Genomic DNA, 15,801 nt, shown 5'->3' on the forward strand with positions numbered 1-15,801 from the left:
ACGTAAAAGTAAAGGCACATGAAATGAAAATATAATTTCTTTCTAATGTGATGTCAGAATAGTGATAGAGGGATTCATTTTGGTGTGTGTGTATGCACATACGTGTATGTACACTGAGTGGACAGAAATCATGGGATACCTACCCACCTAGTAATGGGTAGGTCCACCTTTTGCCCGGATAAGAGCAGTCACACGGCGAGGTATTGAGTCCACTAGTTCATGAGAGCATTCCACAGGTATTTCCATCCATGCTTGCTGCACCCCTGTTTATAATTCTGTCACATTCCTGGGTGGAGTATCCAAAGCTCAAAACAGATGTTTCCACAGCATCCCAAAGATGCTCCACAGGGTTCATGTCCAGTTAACAGGGAGGCCATTCCATGGTGGTAAAATCTGCAGAATGCTCTTCAAACCATGTTCTAGTGACCATGGCTCTGTGGGGAGGCATATTTTTTGGTAGTTGTTGGTGCATCGGCTTCTGTGGCCATAATGCACCTCCCAAGGTTTCTGCAGTACTTTGATCCAAGCCCGAGGCGGGATTCGAACCAGTGACCTTTGGGTTGCTAGGCAGGTACTTTACCCATCCGGCTGGCCCGGTCGGCGCCTCAGACCATTACCGACCGTCCACCTTCCCGAACAGATCCTTGTTGGCATGATGGGTGCATAGCTTTGTGCAGTTTCCACCAGATGCGCACCCTCCTGTCTGCTCGAAATAACTGGAAACAGGACACCCGTCTCTGACCATCCACGGTCCGGTGCCAATGTTCTTTTGCCCAATCGAGGCATAGAGTCCTGTGTAATGGTGTTAGCAATGGGACTCTGGTGGGGTCGGCGGCTCCCATAACCTATTGCGGCTAATGATTGCCTGATGGTCTTGGTGGAGACGTTTCTGGCACCTCCCTGATTGAAGTCGGCAGTGATATGTGCCACTATCGCTCTCCGGTTGGCTGAAACAATGAAAAACAGACATCTACGGCCACGTTCATCCACCACCTTTCTCCGCCCACAGTGCTGTCCGATGAGATGTTATTCCGGAAATGGCATATTCCCAATACACTCTTGATACTGCTGAGTGGGGATAGTGTAATTTCTGTACCACGTTCACGATAGAGTGACCCATGCGTAGGGCATCCACTATCATCTCTCTTTCAAAGTCAGTTAACTCATGATGTTTATCCATACTGATATCGAATTACCATCTACATGAATGCAGTGTACCTATATACCTGCCAAGTGCCGACCGGGCTAGCCAGGTGGGTAAAGTGACTGCCTGGCAACCCAAAGGTCGCGGGTTCGAATCCCGCCTCGGGCTTGGATCAGAGTGAAATGCAAAAACTTTGGGAGGTGCATTATGGCCACAGAAGCCGATGCACTAACAACAACAAAAAAAACAAAAAACAAAAAAAAACCTGCCAAGCGGTGGGTTTGTCCACTAGTGAGAGGGGTGACAGAGTCAAGCTGCCCAGGAATCAGGTATCCCATGAATTCTGCCCTTTCAGTGTATATGTGTGTAAAAATTATCTGAACTCCCCAAAAATGTGTTTTTTTTTTTTTTTTTTCCCCCATGAGCTTTTTTTCAGGGAAGTAGGACAAAAAAGACAAAATGAAGTGATGTGCCTCTAACCAGAAAAAAAACTAATTTCTGTTTTCTGAATGAAACAATTTATTTTATCAAAAATTCCAACTGCAAACAGTCTTTTTCATCCATTTCACACAAATTCCAACAAATTCCAAAAACTGCAATAAAACAAACCAATTCACAGGTTATTACAAAACCAATAATTTTCTCTTTAACTTAGGTTTATTTTGAGTCTCATAGGAGTATAATGAGTTCCAAGCTATTTAATATGGGACATTTAATGCCACTGATATGACTGTCTATTCTATACTTTATAAATTTTGTCATTTTGCAAAGCATACAAATACAAATACACCCATTTCACACAAATTCCAGCCAAAGAGTAATTGACTGCTAAAACAAACTTCTACCTAATGAGCAAATGAAATGTTTTTTTTTTTAGATGACAATGTATATGTTGTTATTTGGTTTTTAGGAGCATTAGCAACTAAGGCCATATTGCTCTGGGGATATGCAGTGGACATTCCCTGACCTTTCCGCATCCTCCGTATTTGGTGGTCATGGGCTCAAACCCCGGTCTAATCAAGAAGCGTGTGCTATGCACTGCCCACCTGGCTACAGAGGTGCCGACAATGTATAAGCTTGCTTCTTTGCATCATTCACATCATTTGCTAATAATATTATCTACACTGGCAGATAAAAGTTAAGATACTGCTGGGGACAAGGGTGTAGCAAACAAAAGGTATGAAGGGGCATAATGGGTCAGGGATTTAATGATATAAGTACATATTATATAACTAGCTGGGAAAGAGTGGAGTGTATTTTTGTATTAATAGTTGCCTTAGGTGCTGAAATACTTCATATCAGCGCTGGTACAGATGGCAAAAGTGAAACCATTAGTGAATTTGGTCTGGAAGTAGACTATATTATGAAAAACAGTAAAACATGCCATTTTTGAACTATATGCAAGTTAGTTGTTTCTTGAGAAGCATGATGCATGGATAATGTAAGTATATTAAAAGAGTGGAATGAAGCACTTTTTACTACATTAGAGCTAGATATCTGTTTATTTCCAGGTGTAAATTGTATACAGTTGTAAATCAGCTATTTTGTGGTATGTTCTTGTCATTTTGTCAGTAATTGCTGCTGCTGCTGCTACTTCACCATTACATTGATCAGAATGGTCAAAGACTCAAAATACATAGTCTTTTTGGCATATATGTAAATCTCTAGTATGTAAAAAAATGTGAGCCTTTGAAGCTTCTACTTGAAATGGAAATTTCAAGTAGAAGTTAATTTCCATAAAGTCAACGTTATCTATTTTTCTTTAAAATTTGATATTTGGAATTATTTTTTAAAATATTATCAATTTATTTCTTATTTTAGAAAAATTTTGCCAGCAGGGACTAGGAAGTGATTATCCCATTATACAAGACAATAGTTAGGCTGCATCTTGAGTACTGCATACATATGTGGAAACTTCATTTTAGGAACAATGTGGATATCTTGAAATGGGTGCTTGATTGATTGATTTTTGATTTGGTAGTTGTTGGCGCATCGGCTTCTGTGGCCATATTGCACCTCCCAAGGTTTTTGCAGTACTTTGATCCAAGCCCGAGGCGGGAATCGAACCCGCGACCTTTGGGTTGCCGGGCAGGTACTTTACCCACTCGGCTAGCCCGGTCGGCCGAAATGGGTGCAAAGAACAATGAAATTAGTAAGTGGAATAAAAGGGTACTTTTACAAAGAAAGAATTTGATTCTGAAAATTGCAGAATCTAAAAATTAGACACCTGTGAGAAGATATGACTGAGGTGTTTAAGGTTATTAATGGATTAAGTAAGCTAAATACTCATAGCATCCCTAATCTCTTGCTTGAGAACACATGAGGGGGCATGAATTTAAATTGAGGAAGGATGATTGCAGGATATATGTGCAGAAATTTGCTTTCAGCCAGCAGTAGTTGATTGCTGGAACAAACTTCCATATGGTGTTGTGGAAGTGGGTAATTTGAATAAATTTCAGGAAGAACTAGACAAATTATTACATGACAGGTGATGTGCTGTGAGAAAGCGGTTTTTTTAGCTGATGCTGCATTAACTTGCTTTCTTGCATTGTTTGCCACTACTACTAATACTAATATTAATAACATAATATACTGCCATACCAAATTTAAATGATATCTGTCAATTATTTTGCAGATTGCTACAGTTTTATTATCTGTCACCTTTACTTCAACTTTTGTCAATTAATGTAGAGTTTTAAAGGTTATTTTTGTTAATAGGTTTGTCCAATTTCATTAAATATTAGGCAGTTTTTTAATTACTTTGTACACTGATTTTGGGTTGTTTGTTGTTTGTTTGTTATTTGGAACATTAGCGACTAAGGCCATCTTGCTCCAGGGATATGTGGTGGTCACTCACTGGCCTGTCCGCATCCTCTGTATTTGGTGGTCATGGGCTCGAACCCCGATCTAATCAAGAAGTGTGTGCTACACACTGCTGCTCCTGCCCACCTGGCTACGGAGGCACCTGATTTTGGGTAGTGTTCTTCCATACCAGTGTATTTTCTTGCTGCTATCCACAAAAATCTTGTACTCAGTTTGAGATTATTAAATTTTACCATATTACTAAGCTTTTTTTCTAAACAATAATTAATGTGTCATGTGATTTTAATCTCTAATTCTCAATTCTTATTACATAGGAAACTGAATAAGGTTAAAGTTTTAAAATGTTCTATGTGATAATGATTCCACCAGGTTATCTTTCTCTATGGGTTTTATCTATAAGTAAATATTTTATAATTTGCAAATTATACTCTTATACTTTTTTTATGTAAGTTCCAGATACCAGCTACTATTTGCCAATATAATAAATGCATGTAATGCTTTCCCTAATTCATTTACTAAATACCTGTTAGGCCACTAGAATTCATGCAAGTTTTAATATTCTAGCATATTTCAATAAAACTTTGAAAAATAGATTAAATAGTCTCTGATTTTGACAAAAAAAATATTCAAATAATTAATAAAAAGTTATCAAGGCTAAGGTAAAGAAAGCCTGCATGAGAAGCATGCAAAAGTTTGATGAAATTTGCCGGCAAAAGTACTTTTGCCGGCAAAAAAACGGTATTTGTATTGTTGCTCGCTCGGTAAATAGATGGTGGGTGTTATAGGTCTGGAGTAGAAGTTGAATCCCACGAGAGCTTGAAACCCTCCCAAAGTGGAGGGGGTTAACCTGACCTTTTTTCTTTAGAATCACTAATTGAATTAACTAACTGAATCAGGAACAGAGTCGTATTGGAAGTTCCGGCACCATAAAAAATGTTCGTAATGCAGTTTCGCCAGTAAACTTTTTCAAAAATTGCCATGCTTCTCGTGTGGGCTTCCTTTGCCCTTTTTTTTTTTTTTCTCTTAATAAACAATTTATCCACTAGTCCACCTGTGATTCTAAAGAAAAAAGGTCAGGTTACCCCCTCCACTTCGTTAGGGTTTCAATTTCTACTCCTGACTGATAGCACCCACCGTCTGTTTACCGAGCGAGCAACAATACAAATGCCGTTACGGCAAAGTACTTTTACCGGAAAATTTCATCAAACTTTTGCATGCTTCTCGTGCAGGCTTTCTTTACCTTTGCCGTTATCAAGATAATTATTCTGTTAATAATGAGAAAATAATTGCATTAGTGGAAAGAAAAAAAATAGTACTTGAAATCCTGATTCTGATTATTTGTTAATAATGAGCAAAAATTTACATTAATGGGGAGAAAATATATATAGATAGTATCTGAAATCCTGATTTTAGTAATGTTTCACTTTTCTTCACACAAAGATCTAAATCTAATGGAGTTGTAATATAATGCTATTACTTCCACCTGAATACTTCTTAAATCAAATCTGATATTAAATATTTTACACAGTTGAAAATGTGTACACTAAACATATAGATAGAGTAATCACAGTAATATACTTCCAAATAGAGCAGTGTTATGTTAAGCTAATAATTACCTTCTAGATGTACAACTGCCTGACAGCGTGCCTCTCCACTTTGATTGATAGCAACACATTCATATGTGCCAGCATCTTCTACAGCAGCTTCCAATATCAGAAAGGTGTGCTGATCTTCTTCATCAAGCATTTTATGAGTAATATCAGGTATCACTTTTTTGCCATTCTAAAAGAATTATAAATAAATAATTTTAAAACAGAGTGCTGGGGCAGAAACCTGTTATTTTTTTTAATTTCAACCAATTATTTAAAAAAATAGGAAATAATAAACATTACAATAAAATATATGTAAGACAATCAAAAATTTGTTTAAATATTCATTACTCTTTAATGTTTTATATATTTAATTTATTTTTAATTATTTCAGTTTATCTGTACACAGTCATCCTAGAAAGTAGAATAAGAGAAGGGTGAGGCAGGTTGGATAAGTTACAAAGTCATAGTAAAATTTAAGTTAATATGTAATAGCAGACAAGAAGAAAAAAACAATAACAATAATAAGTGACATAAATTAAAAGATTATTATTACATACAGATTAGATAATTGTATCTAAAGCTAGACAACATTAAAATATCTAGCTTAAATATCAGTTGCATTTGGTTAAAAAACTATTATCACAATGCTATACAAATACAAATTGAAGAAAGCAGAAGATAATCAGTGAAGGTAATAATAAAGTAATATTACAGCTGAACACAGGTAAATATCTCAACCAATGTCTATTTCCTATATGCTTTTTATTGCAGAATACAACAGTACCAATTCTCAGACTCAAGGGTGTGCAAAGGTACTTGGGGACCCATATGCAGAAGAGGTTAAGAGGCCTTGTTTATTTGTGTTGGGACTTTCATGGCTCCCTCGATTTGGGTCCCCTCAATTGGGGGGCCCAGGCGCAGCATATCATGCATCCCCCATTTGCACAGCCCTGCTCAGACTGTTGTACAAATCCAGAATATTATTGGTCTCCATTGTAGATCGTAAGAGATGATTGTGGATACACTAAGTTTCATCTATTTTGAGTGACAGCAGTTAGCCTGGAGTTTCAATCTTTTCTGAAACAACAGAAAAGTGCTATGGTATAAAATTTAATTCATATAAAGTATTGATTTGGTGACTAAGAAGATTATTAGCTACCCTATTTATCCAACTCATGAGCCAGCATTCAATTATGAAAATACATTTCTGGTAGACAGGTAGTGACAATGACCATGTCACTTAGGCATAAGGGATGACAAGGTTGATGCATTGCACAGCATATGCACCAATATTTTTGGTCTGTAATACCGGTAGGTTCCTGTTTTAGTTTCCAGATATTGCATAATATTTATTTTTAAGATCACTAAAGTGATATTCAATGGTTAAGTTCTAATCCCAAGACCCAGGTCCTTTTATTTAGTGACTTTTGCAACTGTACATCCACCAATACCTGAACATCATTCTGTACCATTCTCTCTGAAAACATCATTGAGGTATATTTTTTGGTGGTGAGATGGAACCCCATGGAGTGAAGATATTGTTTCAAATTCATCAACAGGATTTTAACTTCTTGATCAATTGAATCTGGGTGTTTGTGGCATCAGAATATATAAACAGCTTGCTATCACCTACATATAGCAGGATGTGATGCAAGAACAGGATTGTGCACTACTATGAAAAGTGTAGCTGATACTGTGCTGCCTTCAGGGACTCCTCCCCCTCTGAGACTTTAAAATGGAATTGATGACATTTGTGTGATAAGCAGAAAAGGAATTTAAAGTATTTTAGATAATACTAACATAAGGTTTTCTTTAATGGTAAAATAATTTTCCAAAATGCATAACAATGCACTAATAGATAGCCTATCATATGCTGCTTTGATGTATAAGAAGAGTATAACTAATTGTTACCTGGAGTTGAATGTCTGTTTGATTTTGAATAGGATCCATGGAAGATTTGTAATTGTCAATCTACCTCATATTGCACTGTGGAAAGTAAGCCAGTGTATGGCCAAAACAGTTATGTATTAACGTAAAAATGTATTACTTTCTGAAAGATTTCAACAAGGAGCATCTTACTGAAACTGACTGCTAATCTTTTACAACTTTCAGTTATTGATTTTAGGGACTTTGACTTTTAGGGACTTGACTCAATCAATGCTTTATATTGCTGATGGGAAAACATTGTAATGATCTCTATGAAAATGTAAAGCAATATATCAATAATATATGAGTGGCAAGTTTTTATTATGAAGAAAGGAAATCAACCTAGTTCAATGTTGCCTTATTCTGCATCTCATTAACGGTTTTGATCAGGGTCTCCTTAGAGAACACAACATTGTCCAGTTTAGGATGGTTGATCAACTTATCCTACATAAGAACACTTATGTGGGCTAAGTTGGCTAGGAGCACAGTTGTTTTTACCAACACTTCTTAAGTGTTGATATAAAAATTAAATGTTATATCTACCTTTGACCATGCATAGTGTGGTCATAAGTAGATAATCCTCACTGGATCATTTTCATGCGGCAAGTTATAACGACAGATTCAATTAAAAGGCATCAACTTTGATTTAAAAATAGAAATGAAGGAAAAAATGAAGCAGATGGCAGAAAGATAATTTTCTGTTAAAGCATTATTATCATTAACTGAAGAACCTTAAAAAAAGTTTGAAAAAAGAAAGTAAATAATGATATAAAACAATGTAGATTTATTTTCAGGAAGGTTCAAAAATTGGAATATGTTCAAATTACAGGAACTAACACATGCATACACACAGGCACACACCATACAATTAAAATATTTTAGAAAGTACCATATTCGCTACTGTACTTACTTTCATCCAATACACATCAAGTGGTTTAGAGCCAGTTACTTTAGCATCAAGACGAACTAAGTGACCAGTTTTGACAGAACAATCTTGAATAGTGCGCGTAAAGCTAGGTGGGATTTTCCCTCGCTTTTGTTCTTTTCTCTCTAAATGGCAAAAGGTTTTCCATTAGACATTTTAATAACTAGTTATAATATTACTTATTTCTATTTTTTAATTCTTAAGGCAAATAATCTAAAAATGTAAGCTTAAGAAAATAAATAAATGCTGTAAAACTCACTTATATGAATATAAATTTTCCTAGTAATCTCTGTTTTATGACCATCTAAGAATAAAAATCTAAATAATATTTAAAAAATAATTCATATGAGGATGAGCTGAAAAGTACTGTTTCTTAGTTCATAATCTCAGCACTAGGTGGTCCAGCAGTTTAAAATAGGTCCTCTGTTTAGCTAATAGATTATAGTTAGTATATGCACAGTAGCAGTTTTTTTATGGTTGTTCCTTTATAAGTTGCATTGTTTTAAATGGAAACATCTTGAGACATGCAATTCAAATGTGGCATTATCAATGATCACTAGCCATGTATAAAGATTGAAACTAGCATTGTTCAGCAGAGTCAAAGGCAGTGAAGTTGGTAAAGATATTATCAATGACTGGAATCAAAACAGATGACCAGTAATGTCAACTGATGAAGCACATACACTAAGAAGCAGATTAACCTGTTTGTGGTGATCACTGAAGCAAACAGTCATATATTGCTGCATGGAAGTTACATTTTAACACTGCTAAATATAAGGCCCTACATCTGAAAATAATAATCAGAGAATAACTTATACAATAGGTGAGATAGAGCTGAATGGTGAAAATGAGTAGAGCCTTGGATGTTTTGATGCAAAATCAGACATGAAGGTTAGCATGCAATTTAAATATGTGGCAAGGAAGACACACACTGGTTTATCAATGATTTGCCATACTACTTTTGCATCTATCAGAAGAAACCAGTTCCATTATACAAGTCAATGGTGACATTGTATTTGGAATATTGCAATCAGGTTTGGAGGCTAAAGTTGTGAAAAAAACATTGAGCTCCCTGAAGGAGTCCAAAGCCAAGTGACTCAGCTAGTACAAATAGCAGAGGGGCATCCATATGAGAGGAAAGACTACAAAGGTTGTGGGGGGGGCTAAAGATCTTGGAAACTTAGCATTTCACTCATATAGTGTTTAAGACACTGGGGAGAGAGTGGTGGAACAAACTGAATGACAGTAGAATTTTCACATGAAAGAGGCTACAAAAACAAGGAAGATAAATATAAACTATTGGGGAAACTAATAGACTAGACCTCAGGAAGTTCATGCTTAGTCAGCATGTTGTCAACCATGGGAATAAATTGCTTTCCTGGGTGGTTGAGATCAACAGTATGATGAGGTTTAAGGGGAACTAGATCAGTATTTTCTGGTAGTGGGAAGAGTATGATAAGAGGATTATAAGTTCTATAGACTTTTTTTTTTTGGTTGATGTGTTAAAAATCTAGCTTCCTTGCATCTTTTGGCTTTTATTAATACTGTACTAACAACTTTTGTTTCATTTTAGACATGAAAAGAATGCATATTTAAATATTGTTCTGACTGGAGATGAATCCTGTATTCACCACTATGGTCTGTAAATAAGAGACAATCCAAGGAAAGGAATTTTATAAATATGCTATGCTTAGTGTATACAAAATGACTATGGTTTTATCATAGTCCCATAAATGTCTGTAGCTTATTTTCCAGCTCAATACAGTGAAGTATGAAAAATAGAAGAGATTTAAAGTAACCAACTCAAAGGCTACTTTAAATGACATGCATGTCATGAAATTGCAGCATCAGGCCATCAGCAAATTTTGACAAAAAATGAAAGGAATGGGCCAAAAGTTATTTATAAATGTATGAAAGTTGTTTATATAGGGATCAAGAATCCATAGGGAGATGGCTCAGAATTAGTATGACCAACTGAAGTGACAACTCTGGAAAAATATAGAAAAAAAATTAAGACCTAGTTAAGCAGGACAGATGTATTAAAGTTTTTATGGTTTTCAGAGAATGTAATATTTCTGGGAAGTTAGTAATGACCATCCACTGTAAACATTTGGCCATGTCAAAGGTCATTTCTCAATGGGTGCGCCAAGGATGCTCATATCAGTGCACTCGTTATCATTGCCCCCATGATTTTCACTACCACTGAAATCAGAATGACTTGTCTGCAGTTACCTACTTCACTCTTAGAACCACCTTTGTGTATTGACAATACAAGTTCAATGATGCCTTCATGATTAGCCTTAATGGTTCAGTGCATCCTCTCTCTCTCTCTCTTACTGCCTCACTCAAACCAACTTGTATCAGTTCCTTAGATCAACATGCTGTTACAGGCTTCAGTACCCTTCATTACTCTTTGACTTTCCCATGCCATCTTTTTCTGTCTTGTTAGACTGGCCAGCTCTGTATTCCTTCATTTCAGCATCCTCCTTTTGCTATATTTTTGTCATGGTATACACACACATGCACAAATATACACATTCATGTCTTCTGTGACTATTGCTTTAAGACATTCCATAATTATAATGTATTCACCCTCCCTCTGCTATCTGTCCAATTTATAGAGGCCATATAACATGTTAAACTTTCATAGTCCCCTTTCCTGAAATTAAAATCAATATCTTTACCTTTAATAACTACAACCTCTTTCTTTGTTTTCCAACTAAATACTGCATGATTATTTCCATTAATGGTTCTTGTATTGTCAGTCCTATGATGTCATCTAGTTTGTGGGTAATAAACAAGTAAAATTTTGTTTCCACCATGGTGAGTCTTCTCCCACTTGATCCAATCAATAAGGGGTGAATTGAAATCATTCATAATAAGATATTTACACTTGCTCACCCATTCCATCTTTGTGCCAAGGTTCTCATCATACACTTCACAATTTTCTGGTCTGTAACGCACCCCAGCTCTCATTTTGGCCTTTACTTCCAACAACCTCACACCACACAAATTTTATGCTGGCATGTATAGGTTCTGAATCAGGAAAGCTTGCCATGGTCACACTGCTTCTGTTAAGAAAAATGATCCCCCCCCCACAAGTGTATATCATTAAAGTATATATTATGGTCTGCTTGTCCTTCCTAAATACATTATACATACCACAGTGAAACTCATTTCCTAGCGGTGACACCAATTTTCTATTAACCTTATTTTACCAGCATTAATTTGTCCCAATCAGGTGTTTGAATTCATTCATTTTATTGACAGCACTTCTTACATTACAGTTTACATAGTAAGACTAAGTGGTCTTGTATAATGTCCTTGAAGTTATTTAAGCTTGTTTCCCTAGCAATAACTTGCTTTTCACTTGATATGTCACTATCCTCACAATATCTTGCCAATATTAGCAAACAAAGAAAAAGAACTGAGATATGTGCAAGCATTACTTTGATCCATATTGTCAAATAAACATGCAACTATATTACCTCTGTCACCACTGACTAGCAGTTTCTCTGGAATCCTGAATAACATTGGCAAAAACCTTTGTACCACCTTTGTCCATATGTATCATGTCTCTATAAAACAGTTTTATCCTGTCTACAGGTGTGTGTGTATGTATAATATTGATAAAAAGTTCCCTCAATTCTTGAGTTAATTTAAAAGGCTTTCAGCATATAATCTGTTCTAGCATGCTTGAAATGAATTGTAGATACATATTCTGAACTGACTCTTGGCATTTCAGTATGATCATATGTTTATCCAACAAATTACCAGTTTGTGTATGCATAATATCAGTAGTAACCACATGAATAATAATTCTCTCATTAACCCCCTTAAAATCTGACAGTCTGTTGATAACATCATCAAATGTTATTTCTGGCAGACATAAACTGGTCTAGTTCACTTATCCTTATTACAAAAAATGTTTCCCATTTCTCCGACAATGGAAACCTCAAATAAAACTAAATCCTCTTGAACCAGAACAGCACGAGCATCTCAGATAGAGGCTACAGAGACTATAGCCCCTAAAATCAAAATAATGTGAACTTTTTTTTACAGCTATATGATGTTACATTGCATTTTAGAGCAAACGCCTCAAGTTGCGTAGTGAGTCAACATGCTTACAAGTTAGTGCTATTGCATCAGATATGCTCACAGCTAACTACTAAATAGTTATAAGATTGGCATCATTATGTATATCTCATATTGTGAATACTTTCACGAGTTGCCATGATATTGCACTACCTCAAACAAGTAACTCTTCACCATAGGAGAAGACTATTATTACTTATTCTCAGCGGATGCCACCACCCAGACGGCACTGTTTCGGAGCTGACTGGCTCTGCTTTGGTGGGTAGGCAGGCACCTTGGTGTTGCAATGATGGCAAGGCAGTTGTGAAGTATAACTCCACAATATGAGAGATGCCTGATGGTGTGTAGTAATTTGAATTACGTTGCATTTTTGGGCAAAAGCCTCAAGATGCATAGTGAGTTAACATGCTTACAAGTTAGTGCAACTGCATCAGATCTGCTCACAGCTAACTACTAAATAGTTATAAGATTGGAATCATTATGTATATTTTGCCCTAAAATGCGACGTAATTTAAATTACTACACACTATCAGGCATATCTCATATTGTGGAGTTATACTTCACAACTGCCTTGCCACCATTGCAACACCAGGGTGCCTGCCCACCCACCAAAGAAGAGCCAATCAGCTCTGAAATGGTGCCGTCTAGGTGGTGGCATCCACTGAGAATAAGTAACAACAGTCTTCTCCTATGGTGAAGAGTTACTTATTCGAGGTAGTGCTATATAATGGCAACTCATTGTGAAGGTATTCACAATATGAGATATACATAATGATGCCAATCTTATAACTATTTAGTAGTTAGCTGCGAGCAGATCTGATGCAATTGCACTAACTTGTAAGCATGCTATATGATGATTAAGGCTTAACGATTCCCTGAAATACTGCTTTAGCCCACTTCCTTTAGAAAATCCTGGGTCCACCCATTTAGAGCAGTATCCACTTGACTACTCTTTTCTGGGCCCAAATAATGGGTACATAATCTAGCAGGTCATAGATACTCAAGTCCTTTGATATTTGTTAATTTGGCTTTTGATGAATTCCCAGTTTTATTTACCTCTGGGCACCTATTTTTTTCTCAAGCACTCAGTTTTTCAGCAACTTAAATCATCTTCATCTAGTAATGCACCAAGTTTAAGAGTTTTTTTGAGATTGATACACTGCTTAGATTGGGAGCAAAGAAAAGAATTATCAGTTGAGCTAAGATTATCTACTAGACTGACCTTGGAATACATGCTACACAGGTGATACTATAAGTGAACTCATGACTCATACAGGAATCACCAATGACCATTTCTGTCTTAGTGATGATAGCCTTGATAGTAGCAACCATTATTAAGATAGAAATTAAACTGACAAAATATTACAAAATGACTTTACAGAATTTAAATTAACAAAATTTTAATGTAATTAAGGAGTTATTGAAATCTTATCTACTGCTGAACTTAAAAATTTAAGTTTACAAGATACATAGAAGAATGTAATTGGAATTAGTTTTAGAAAAGATAAGAATTGAATTTACAAAATATTACAGAAGTTAACTTCACAAAATTATAAAAGAAAAGAAAATTACAAGATATTTAAATGAATTAAGCAAAAACAAAAATTTGTCTACTTAACCCAATCTTTCTTTAATCCTCTGGAATATAATCCACAGAGCTAACTGAGGGATTGCCAATGCTTATAAATCATAGTTTTTCATATAGGCCAATTTACACCCAACAACGTGAAAAAGGTCTACCAGTCATATACAATTATTACAGCGGACTCCCGCTAATCCGAACCCCGCTAATCCAAACATCCGCCTAATCTGAACACGTTTCGGTCGGCGGAGAGGAAATTTTTTAGTTCGCAAAATATACGTTTTTTGTGTTTTCCAGTTAAATTTAAATGGCATTAATGGTACAAAAACATTTAGAATTCCACAAAACAATTGTATTTTATTGTAGTACTGTACTAATACAAAATTAATAAATCAGTGTTTGACATGGCCTATTAAAATTACAGATCTATACTTACACACCAAAACAGGAACAAAAGCCATTTTTCAGAAGTAACAAACTCTGTTAGTTTCTTTTGACGTAACAATGAAAATCGGCTAGATGATGCTATGTTTCGCCACCGCTTCATAAACATGTAGTCTGCCGGTATAGCACTGGGATGTTGTTCTAAGTAGCGTAAAGCGAGGTCAAGGGCCGCTGTCGCATCTATGTGCGACACAAGTTGTTCCGCAGAAACACCGGGCTCGTCATCACTCCCGTCATCATTCTGCTTGGAGTCTTCTTGGGTGACAGCTGCCACGATGTCCTCATCCGACAGGTTTTCATGACCTATTCCATCCGCTGCAATCCACTCGTTAATGTCAGATTCTATTGCTTCCTCGCACCCGGGAATTTCCTGTACGAGCTGAATTAATTGTTCTATGTCATTGTTTTCGTCAGAGCTATCAACAAAGCTGAGAAAGGGCCATAATTTCTTCCATGATCTTTGTATGGACTGCTCGGTTACACCCTCCCACGACTCAGCAACCCAATATACAACATCTTTTAAGTTCACTTGTTTCATTTTCTCATGTAAAGAAAGTGAATTGGTGTTATCTTCTATCAAGGACCTAAGATATTTCTTTCTGTATGCAAGCTTGATAGACTGTAACACCCCCTGGTCCATGGGCTGTAATAACGGTGTTACATTAGGCAGTAAAAAAGTTGCCTTTATATCCCCTGATGTCAACTTGGAAACGTCTGGGTGGGACGGCGCATTGTCTATGAGAAGAATGGCACGAGGTGGCAAATCATTTTCATTGCTGAAATGTTTCACTGCTGGGACAAATTGATTATGAAACCACTCAATGAAAAGCTGTCTGTTCATCCAAGCTTTTTTTTGACTTTTATAATGAACTGGAAGATTGTTAATGTTCATATTTTTAAAAGCTCTCGGCTTCGCTGATTTACCAATCATCATCAAAGGTAGCTTGTGATTTCCTGAAGCATTACTACAAGCTATCAACGTCACTCGCTCCTTATTCATTTTAAAACCTGGGGTTGAGATGCTAGACTTTTTGTGGGCAAAGCCTTAAAATTTAAACTTGTCTCATCAGCATTATATATCTGCTGAGGTGAATAATGTGATACCAGATCAGCGAACTCACCCAAATATTTCTCTGCTGCAGCATGATCAGCTGATAATTGCTCCCCGGTGATCGTTAGCTGGCGAATCCCATGGCGCTTCTTCCAGCGTTCAAACCAACCGGTACTCGCACTAAATGATTCATCACCTTTCATTAGTTTGTTGAGATGA

General features: G+C 36.3%; 1 protein-coding gene across 1 annotated transcript in view; it reads right to left on the reverse strand.

Annotated features, from left to right (window-relative positions):
- LOC150082232 (uncharacterized) overlaps window positions 1–15,801 on the reverse strand; it is a 1,008,282-nt gene that overhangs the window by 309,932 nt on the left and 682,549 nt on the right. Inside the window, exons 109-110 of the mRNA XM_090379191.1 lie at window positions 8,396–8,535; window positions 5,584–5,749 (exon numbers count right to left, since the gene is read on the reverse strand). Coding sequence (XP_090235317.1) covers window positions 5,584–5,749; window positions 8,396–8,535 — 306 coding nt within the window. The remainder of the gene's footprint in view (window positions 1–5,583; window positions 5,750–8,395; window positions 8,536–15,801) is intronic.

Source organism: Mastigoproctus giganteus, chromosome 8 (genome assembly GCF_048544385.1).
Source record: "Mastigoproctus giganteus isolate SK-2022 chromosome 8, ASM4854438v1, whole genome shotgun sequence".
NCBI lineage: Eukaryota > Metazoa > Arthropoda > Arachnida > Uropygi > Thelyphonidae > Mastigoproctus > Mastigoproctus giganteus.